We start from the raw sequence: 10,768 nt of genomic DNA, 5'->3' as shown, positions 1-10,768 counted from the left end.
CCACTTTCACTCAAAGCATGTGGATCCACTTTCACTCAAAGCATGTGTGAGATGTATTAAAAGATGTCTTAAAAGCATGAGAATATTGCTCTAACTTTTATTGTGGCTTAGTGTTGGAGGTCTCAATTGCAACTTGGTTTTCGACCCTTGCTGGGTTCGGGTTTTAGCCTTGCTTGGCTCGGTTTGGTTTTTAACTAATATGGAATTTGATAAAAAACTTGGGTTGACTCGATTTTACCTTAAGATGGCTAGAATTTTAATTTTTGTTAAGGCTTGGGTTTTAATCTATGCTTGGACTCTGTTTTGGCTTTGAGTGGCTCGGTTTTAGCCTCTATTGGGGCTCGGTTTTGCCTGATCCAGCCCTTGGTTTATTTTTCTTTTTGCATACTTGTAAAGCTTATTTTGGCATGGGATCTGTATGTTGTTGGCTACTCCAAGTCCAATATATGTGTGAGTTTATCCCCAAATGATTTAAAGTTGGTGCAGGGCGTGGTTTTACTTGTTCTTAGCCCTACCCGAGAGTTTGGCTTGGTTTGGTTTTGCCTTTTCTGGACCTTACCCGAGAGCTGGTTTGGTGAGTGGGCTCAGTTTCTTATTTTGGGAAGATTTGGGTGTTGAGTTTATTGAAACTTAGCTTTTGCTTTGGTCGTGGACTTTGCCTTATGCCTTGGACTCAGCCTAGTCCGTAAGCCTTCCCTTTCCCTTGCCTCGTGTCTTGGCTTTGGTCTTGGCTGTGGGCCTTGCTTACAATGCTTTGGAGTCGGTTTGGAGGCTTTGTGAGGGTTTGTCCATTCACTCTCCTATGTATATCAAATATCTTCATATAATCGGTTTGGGTTTGCCTTGGCTGTGAACCTCTTTTGGCCTTGGGTTGCTTTAGCCGTGAGCCTTATTTGTGCCTTGGGTTGCCTTTGGTCGTGGGTTTTAGCAGCTGTCTCTTGCTGCCTTTAGCCGTGAGCCTTACTTGTGCCTGGGGTTGCCTTTGCTCGTGGGCCTTAGCAGCTGTCCCTTACCGCCCTTAGCCGTGAGCTTTAATACCTTCCCCCTTTCCTTTTTGTTGCCTTGGCCGAGAGCCTTACCTGCTGTTGCGCCTCTTTTTGCCTTGGGTTTCTTTAGCCGTGAGCTTTAATAGCTCCTCCCTTTTCTTTTTGTTGCCCTGGCCGAGAGCCTTACCTGCTGTTCATCTCTTTGTAGTAACCCCGGTCGTGAGAATTTATTTGGTTTCCTTTCTCTACTGATACAGGCCGTGGGTCTTACACCTCAGTGCATTGAGAATATGGATTAATTTGGGAGTTGGGAGATTTTGATATCAACTTGGGGTTTGGGAAGATTTGCAAGCTTTATTTGGGAGAACATTTGATTGATTTGATTAATCCTACGTTTTTGGGGTTTGGAAAATTAGCGCAAAGTGACCTTTTATGTTTTAGGAAAAAGGAGTTTTGAGAACTGATCTATTCTCTTTTTCGGTGTTTTAGATGGATCAGTGTCTCCTCTCTCTCACCCCATTTTTGTTCTTTTCTTTCCTTGTTTCTTGGTTCAGTTTTTCGATGTTTATGTCCGACGCATAAGTGTCCACGTATAATCTTTTGCTATACGTGAAACCATCAAGCAAGGTCGCAAGTAGTTTATTTTGGGGCGTAGGGTGGTGATGATAAAGGCACACCGAAGATAGAACAGAAAGATGTCCTATCCTATAACATCAAAATCCAAGTATTTGATGAACAATAGGATAACGGTATCCTTCAACGACATAAGTCTAGCAGGAGTTGGCTCAAACATCCTTAGATAGTTGGCAGTCTCACGCTCGACAGCGTAATCGACTTGTGGACAATAAAAAAAAATTTGTTAACTTATTTCAAAAAAATAAAAAAAATATTCTTCGCTATAAAATAAAATTTGATAATCTTTTTTTTTTGAAAACCTATGTGCATGTCAAAAACATAAATTTTAAAAATACATTTTTAAAAATCGATTGTCCATCTGACGAATACCTGTTTAGGCTGGGAAGTAGCCCTCTAGGTGAGGTTCAAGACACACTTCTAGACGAGTGACGGGTTCTATACGTTCGGGTGACCGAGTAGCCTTCGTGGACCCTCGAGTACACACATATATATCTGAACCTAGCCCTACATAAGTGCTTGCGGTCCCCCTTACCTGAACTTTTTGTTTTATCGAAGCTTTGGACAAAGCACTCGTGTTTCTTTTCTTTTCTTCAAGATTTCTCCGAGATTTTTGAAGATGTTTACTCGAGTCTTTTCTCGTTGATGTTCTCGAGTTTTCGGTCATGAGTCGTCGTTACACTATTCTTCGGATTTTCTGGATGGCTTTTCTTCTAGACTACGCTTTTTTGCAATACATTTCAGCTTGCTACATTTAAGAAACAACGGATCCCACGGGCGTACAAATTCGTTTTACATTTACAGAATGTTATACTATTCTTGTTTATACCTGCCACTACCCTGTACAACATGTTATACTGTTCTTTCTACTATATCTGCTACTGTTATGTACAGCATGTTAAATTATTCATGTTTCTACTTGTTATTGTTCTGTAAAGGATGTTATACTATTCCTTTTACTGTGTTTGTCACCACTCTATATAGCATGTCATATGAAGTAGAAAGTCCTATTAAACCAATGAAAATCGTTGTAGAAAGACCAACACCTCCATTTCCTCGAAGATTGAAGCAGAAACATAGAGATTATCAATTTTCAAAATTTTTGGAAGTTTTGAGGAAATTAACGGTAAAAATTCCATTTGTTCAAGCATTTGAACAAATGTCAAGCTATGTGAAGTTCATGAAGGATATACTTAATAAAAAAAGAAAGTTTGTAGATAATGAGACTGTTGCACTCAACGAATAGTGTAGCGCTATAATTTAGAAAATACTACTATATCGTTGTAGTGAGACTGTTCAAGCATTTTGGATTCAGAGTTTGTCATCCTTTACGACATAAATCATCACATCTTCCAGGCTATTTATGTGAGTGTTTCACATGAATGTAAGCCCTAATTAAATAAAATTGGCAGGATAAAACACTTGAATATTCCTCCTTGAAACTAAAGCCAAACCATAGGGTAGACTGGAAAGCCACCGTGAATCTCCTCTGGATCTGTGGCATCCCCTAGTTCTTTTTTCCTTTGGATCCTTTAATAAATGTCCCAAGTTTGAACCATTCCCTTTTGCACACCTCTTTGTCCAATTTCGTTGAAAAGTCCTATCCTTTTGAAGTCCTTGAAGATAATTTTTCCTGATTTTTATCGAGAGTATTCTTAAGTGATTTCGGTCATTTAAGATGTAATTACTATAGGGGCTTGCCCTTATAGGGAGTTTTTCCTAACCCAGCTTAGATTCAAGTCATTAAAGATATGTATACTAGAGCTGTTACTTGTGTTCGAACAGGAGGATTGGCCAAATATTTTCTTATTTCAGTTGGATTTACTTTGGCCGAAGCACTTTTGCAAGTAATGTTTTACTTTAGAGATGTTATGATCGTTTATAGCAAGCTACATCAATATAAATAGTTAGAATGATCGGGCTTGATGATGTATGCCTAATGAGATTATAATGATGCATAAATACAAATATGCTAATATAATAGAGTTTGATGATGTATGCCTAATGATCATATAGTGAGCTATAGTGTCACTAAAATGCTTGATAATATACAAAATGAAACTGATAAATGATTGAATGGCATATAGAATAAATGGGAAGAGCAATAAGAGTCTGTTTGGAGCAGCTTGTGCCTTTCAGGATAAACAGTTTATCCTGAAACGCGACCCGCAGGTAGATCGCAGGGGTTGACCCGCGGCCTGCGTTTAGTATAAAAAACCCAAACGCGGCAGACAACGTTTTCAAAAACACACAAACCAAATGGTTAGGCGGCGTCTTCAAAAACGTTGTTGCACTTATAAGCCGCCCCAAACGTACCCTATGTTACTTAAATCAGACACTTTTATGTTGTGTTCGCACGTGTTAAGATTTGTATTCGCGCTCGATACATGTTTGACACTGCACGGCTTCTTAAGTAGAAGTGTCCACGCATCATAGATTTCCAACATTAAAAATAAAATGAAACAATCATATGAGCTTAATGTTGAACTCGACTCTCCTTAAAGGAAATCCTAATTAAGTAGGAAAAAAAACCTTCTTCATAGCCCTAAGAAGACAGATTTTCCGGCTCAAATACTCCTAAGTGCCAATACAACATGCATCAATGTAGATATATAAACGTTGAATATTAAATATATCAATATCAGTCTATTTATGTAAGTCTTAGATGAAAAAAGTAGAAGGCTGCATTAGGAGTCGACACCCAACATAAAAAATGTCTAAAATCATGACAAGAATCTTTTAAATCATTGTGCAAATGACATGGTGTCCTTTGGAAGTGACACGTTGTACTTGAATATAGTGACAAGTATGCAAGACTCACTACACAAGTGCCTAGGTGCAATTTAAAATAAGCAAGGGTTCTCACATTGACGAATGCGGGCAAAGAAATCAGTCTATGAAACTAATATTAGAATAATATCTTTAAATATTGGTACCCTCACAAATAAATTATTGAAATTAATAGATATAATGATTCATAGGAAGATAAAAATGAATTCGTTGTAGCTCCAGTGGCAGACAAGATTAGAGAGTCATTCTAGATGGTTTTGTCACATTAAATGTTGTCCATTTGATGATCCAATTAGGATAGTAAATGTTTTAGATTCAACTTATATTAAGAAAGACAGTGGTAGACCTAATAAGACTTGGGTATATTGTATAAAAAAAGACCTTAATTTATTAGAATTAAATGAAAATATGACACTCAATAGACGCAATAAAGAAAAAAGTTTCATGTAGCCATCCCCACTTAGTGGGATAAAGGCTTGTTCTTGCTGTTGTTGTTGTCCATTTATTTAAGCATGCATGTTGGTATATTTTTGTGTGCTGCACACATGCCCATACATATCAAATTTGTGTGCACTACATAGCTAGGTGTATACACGTTTGCTCAGCATGTTGTTTTTCATTCGTCTTTACAGTAAACTGTGGGTCAAAATATTAAATAAAACTATATAATCTCATAATCTAGACTATTTATATATACTATTCAAACAATTCAATTAAGAAACAACGAATCCATTTTTATCATAGGAACTCGAGCCCTTATTACCTGGTTCTGTAAGTGTTAAATAAGAAAAAAAAATGCATGCACGTCATCATCCAAAAAAAAGCAGGAACATACATATTTCCACAGAAAGCTTGAAAACAAAAATAAGAAAAACATAAAGGCTCCAAATAACTTCCATTAAGTTGACAGCATAAAAAAGGTATATGATACCAGCACTTCTAGAACGTAAGTATCCATGCCACCCAAGGAGTCAAGATACTGGAAAGTTTCATCTTTGATATTGACAACTGCTAAACACCAATGTCTATCCTTGTGTATGGGAACAAAGACCTGCAAATTTTTGCAAATACACATATCACCACGATAAAGGAACATGCAAATTTTATAAAGAAATCATGTCAAACAAGAGTAATGTAGCTTTTACTCTGTCACAGTCAATGAGGGAATAACCCAGTTTACTAGGTGCGGTCCAGCGCTTCACAGACCTAAAATCATACTCATTCCCCCCACCGATCAGCTAAAAAACAACCAAACTATTTTAGAAAGAGAAAAAAATAGTAAAGGAAAATAAAAAGTTAGCAGCCACCAGCATTCAACTCGCAACAACACATGCAGTGAAAAAAAAATACAAAAAGATAAAAAAAAAACAAGTAATAAGTTCACCCATTGAAGGTATAAGAGGGGCTAATTATGCACTTTACAAATTAATTCACCAAAAAATAAATCTATTAAAAATATCAGCAGAATCGAACTTAAATCGCAAGCTACCTAAAATTACAGCTACAGAATATTACAAGATATGATACAGAAAATTAAGTGCAAAAATAAAATCAGGAGAAAACAGATTTTTATATGATTCAGCTCAATGTAGCCTATGTTCGGGCCTAAATGCTCCTCAATATTGCTGTCATTTGGGGGTTTTGTGAGGTTAACCCCCAATAACACCGACATAACCCTTCAATACCCCCCAAATAACTGGAGGACACACACAGAACTGTGTGCGTATGATGTGCGTAAATATTTTTTCCTCAACATGGTTATTAGTAATGGCATTACTTCTAAGTCTTCTACAAAAAAAAAAAAATGCCAAAATTAAAAAAAGAAAACAGAAACTAAATTCATAATTAAAAAAAGTGCTACAGATGAGAAAAGTAAACCAGAAATCAAAGCTAAGGAGCAATCAAGTACAAGATATTGCAATGAAAATCATAGTGAATTTTTAATAGATAAAAAAACATTATAATCTAAAATAGCATAATGGGGTAATTATTTGTTAACCAGGTCCTACAAGCCTCCAGATTTAGCCAACAAAGACTAGCATACCCAAATAGCAACTCCGTGTGGCTAAGCTAAGTACCGCAAGCTTTTATCGGAAAAATGATTAATGAAGTCCCCTAAAATCAATAAAGGCTTGCAAACCCATTAAGAGTGTAAAAGCCCGTGCTTTAAAAATAAAAAATTATTAGATCTGGTTAGTGCAGACAGAGAACAAGAAAGAGAGAAACAAAAGGCTTGGTCGAAGGAAATAAAGAATAAAAGGGTGTCGGCCATCAAATTGGAATAAACGAGCACAACACTGCAAGTGATATACCTATCCCGAGAAATAGACATATCACTTATCCGTAAGACTCGATTAAATAAACTAAAGAATTTATGGCATTCGTTTTGAGTTTTGGTCTGCGAACATTTATATTGATCGACAAGTTCCTCTACCTAATATTAAAAATTAGATAGGGTTTATATTACATGGGTTCTTAAAGCTCTCTAAAGAGGCAAGCCCCTATAATTAATTACCTCTCAAATGACTGAAATCACTTAAAAGAACTCTCGATGATGATCAGAAGTATCAATCTTCATGAATTCAAAGTTTAGGACATAGAAAAGTCAAGTGGGAAAAAAACCAAATGGAAACATTTATTTCTGGAATAAAAGAAAAGAAAAGTAGAAGATGTTATAGATCTTGAGGAGAACCTCGGTGACTACCCAAACTACCCTATTGTTTGGCTTCAATTTCGAGAAGATATTATTTGATGTTTCATCTTAACAATTTTATTATTTAGGACTTATATTTGTGTGACACAGTCATACAAATGACTTGAAAAATATGAATGTTTACGTCGTATCGGATGACAACCCCCTGACCTAAAGTGAGTTAGGTCTTAAATTGCACAACATGGCTGTGCAAAGACCTAAAAGATAAAATGAGAATTTATGTCGCGTTAGGCAGACTACCTCGAAGTCCTATAGTTTGTTGTTTAATTCTAAGAAAAGGTTTTGTTGTTGTAGACTCTCTCGAAGTTGTTCTTCTGTACATCATCGTCGTGCTGCCCACGGTGTTAAGTCAAAGCTCCACGTCGTAGCAACTTCAGGTTTAGTTTATGTTTAAATGTACATGCAATTGTTGAGTAGGTGATCTGCTGCTGGGTACCTCCTATAAAACCGTACTACCGGCCTCCTATTCTAAGGGTATAATACATAAAGGAAACAGTGAGAGGTGCAATAAACCAAAAAAGGAAAAAACGCAGTAAGGAAAGCTACAGTAAAGAAAATGCAGTAAAATGTACAATAAAGGAAAACATTAGAATGTACAGGAAAGAAAATAAAATGTTGTAAATATAAAATAAACCGGTGCACCAGACGAATCTGCTACTCCTGCAAATGGGATTAGCGTTGCAGGTAGAAATAAACAAGTATAGAAGAGGATTTGATTAGCAAGGTAAGCATGCATGTATAGACGTTTAAAAGTCTATCGGTGAAGTATCTCACGAAAAACTTGAAGAAAAACTGGAAGCAACCCACGAAAGCTCAAAGAAAATAGAAAATGCACAAGACACCAAAGAAAACCGTAAACACTCGAAACATGATGAACTTAGAATCAGAACCTTGGGTTAAAATTAAGACCCTGGGGCCCAAACAAAATAGTCAACATCATGCATGTGTGATCCAACACTAATTAAAAGGTCACCGGCCTAACAGTCACAGAAAAGAGTAATCCCTAACCTAGTTCATATGGCTGACCCGTGCAATTTTCAGAAAATATTTAGGAAAGATTTCATTTTTCAAAAGCAATTTTGATTTGTCATGCACTTGAAAGATCGTTTTTTTTAATTGATTATGTGTGTAATATATATCACTTAAAAAAATCTCATACTTTAGAAAGTTAATGAGTCAGTCATATTGGTAGGCTGGAACTTCCCACTATCTGTAAAATCAAGTGGTAACTCTTTACTAAGTGTTAAAAATACGGTAATGTCAATCACTTATTCTCTCAAAGTCACTGAGTCAGGATTGTACTAGGACCTCTCACACATACCTAGATGCATTTTTCATCGTTGTCCTGGAACCTCGAAACTGACCTGCTTACAGCCTTGCTTGATGGTCCAAATGTAGCAAAAGACTATATGTGCAAACTTATGCTTCGTACATAAGTGTATAAATCCAATCAAGAAGCAAGAAAAGAAAAGAAGAAAAAGGGGGTGAGAAAGAGGAGGGACTGATTCATTTGAAAGATCAAAGAAGTGAAGAGTGGATCGGCCCTAAAAACTGCATTTAAAACGATTTACATCCTCCAACAACATGAATTTGAGAAAACTCAATTGGAACTTCCAATGTTCTTACACTACAAAGAACACCGCCTAAGCTCCCCTCCAAAATCAGCATAAGGCACCAACAACTCTCACGTAAAGGTTAGAGAGAGAGAGAGAGAGAGAAGAGGAGAGAAGAGGAAACGAGACCAATCCCAATATATAAAAGAAAGCCATCTTTTAAACTTCCCAAAACGATGCTCAAAAAGCTTCCCAAACTTTCATAAATCCAATCCACTGCGATTTCGAACTTTCCCGAATGAAACAACATTTTAAGCCCTCCTAAAAGCGGCGTTTTCACTTTCCAAAAGCCCTCAAAACATATTTTCAAGTCTCCCAAAGAATACACGAGAAAGCCTTCAAATCACTAATCGGTTACTTCAAATCAGCCCACCGAAATGCCTCAAAACGGTGCCCAAATCGATGAGGAAGTCGAGCAAGGACAGCCTCGAAACCCCTCCAAAAACAGCACTAAAGTGGTGCACAAAACAGTAAAGAAGGCGCCCCAAACAGTAATTCATAAGGTTCAAAATCTGTACTTAACCATCCCTTAAAAGTAGCGTTAAAATATTCCAAAAACGGTGCTTAAAACCGTAGCCAAATAAGTTGTAAGACAGTCCCAAAACGTCGCGATAATAGGATTGAAAAGAACGGCATTTTTACCCTCACCAAACCGCAAGCCGGTAGGACCTGAAAATAACATTTGTAATAACAATCGAATCAAATTGAGCTTTAAACTTCTTCAACGCAACAAGGTCATGCAGCTCAAAGCAACCGACGAGAATCCCAAGCTTATATATATATATATATATATAAAAGGAACGGCTCACACGGTTTTCAAATTTCACAAATATAAACATATAAGAGATAGCCAAAGATATTCATAAGCAGTAAGGCCAATTGCCCTTCTACATTTTGTGTTGGGTGCTAGTTATGTAAATGCATAAGAATTCGAGTGGTATGTATGTAAATGCCCCCATGTGCAACAATCTTGCAAGGCTAGAAAAGCTAGCAGCAGCTCAGACAAGTGGGAAATAGTACACTTTTACATACTAGCTATGAAAATCAAAAAAAGAAAATCGGAAGTTATGTGAACAATAATAAACTTGATATGCCATTAAAATTTATGTTAGAAAACATAAAATTATTCCATTCCTTTCGCTTGTTCAACATTCCATCCACCCAAAGATTGAAAAGGAATGCTACAGATGCATATAGTTGCTTGACAAACTGCAATACCCAATGCCTCAGATTTTTACAAATAGACCACCCAAAACTTTCAGATTTTAAAACCAAGGTACTACAACTTCTCACCCGTTGCAAATAACAAATAAAACTATGTCAGATTTTTAAAAGAGCAAAGCACCAAGAAACTGAATGAAAGTTTTGCAAGTAACAAGTTTTAAAGTGTTATATTTGTAAAGCTAAAACAATGAAACCCCAAGGCCCCAAGCAGCATACAAAATGGCAAAAGCTACAGTAGCCTAGGTGAAAGAGGGCCTACACGCCTCACATCCAAAATCAGAATGAATTCACTACCAAAATACACTTAGGGCTTTCAAGAAATTTAAAATGCGTGACAGATTTAGGAGAGTGAGAGATTTAGGAGGAAAAGAAGAGTGTTACCTCCCTCCAGATTTACCCAAAACCAACAGAGCTCAAAAATGCCCAAGCACACAGAGAACAGACCAACTAGTGAAGCTCCACCAACGCAATTCCAATGACTTTCCCAAAATTATGGCAGCACCTCCCCTCTCCTTAAAATTTCGGCCAACCCTAAAGACCCCCACTAGATGGGGTTTATATAGCCAGAGGAGGAGAACAGATTTACCGTCACTTACCTGGGAGGTGAGCCGAAGCTTGATGGCGACAGACGGAAGTGGGGACAAGGTCGCAACGGCAAGTAGCGACAGAGTGCAGAGGGAGTGGCGGCAGAGGCTGTAGGGAGCGTGGCGAAATGGAAGCTTTTCGCAGGGCACAGGGAAGAAGCTTTAGGCAAAGTGACAGGCGTACGAGGAGAGGACCTCGGGTCGAAGTCGTGCAAAAAAAGAGGG

The 10,768-nt window shown here is 37.3% G+C and overlaps 1 protein-coding gene across 2 annotated transcripts in view; it reads right to left on the bottom strand.

The window, feature by feature from the left end:
* LOC110028011 (ubiquitin-like-specific protease ESD4) overlaps positions 1 to 10,768 on the bottom strand; it is a 60,666-nt gene that overhangs the window by 17,291 nt on the left and 32,607 nt on the right. For both annotated transcript variants that reach the window (XM_020729700.1, XM_020729701.1), the window contains exons 5-6: positions 5,555 to 5,647; positions 5,341 to 5,460 (exon numbers count right to left, since the gene is read on the bottom strand). In XM_020729700.1, coding sequence (XP_020585359.1) covers positions 5,341 to 5,460; positions 5,555 to 5,647 — 213 coding nt within the window. The remainder of the gene's footprint in view (positions 1 to 5,340; positions 5,461 to 5,554; positions 5,648 to 10,768) is intronic.

Source organism: Phalaenopsis equestris, unplaced genomic scaffold (assembly GCF_001263595.1).
Source record: "Phalaenopsis equestris unplaced genomic scaffold, ASM126359v1 Scaffold000479, whole genome shotgun sequence".
Lineage (NCBI taxonomy): Eukaryota > Viridiplantae > Streptophyta > Magnoliopsida > Asparagales > Orchidaceae > Phalaenopsis > Phalaenopsis equestris.
The sequence above is the reverse complement of the archived record's forward strand: the minus strand, read 5'-3'. Positions and strand labels throughout refer to the sequence as shown.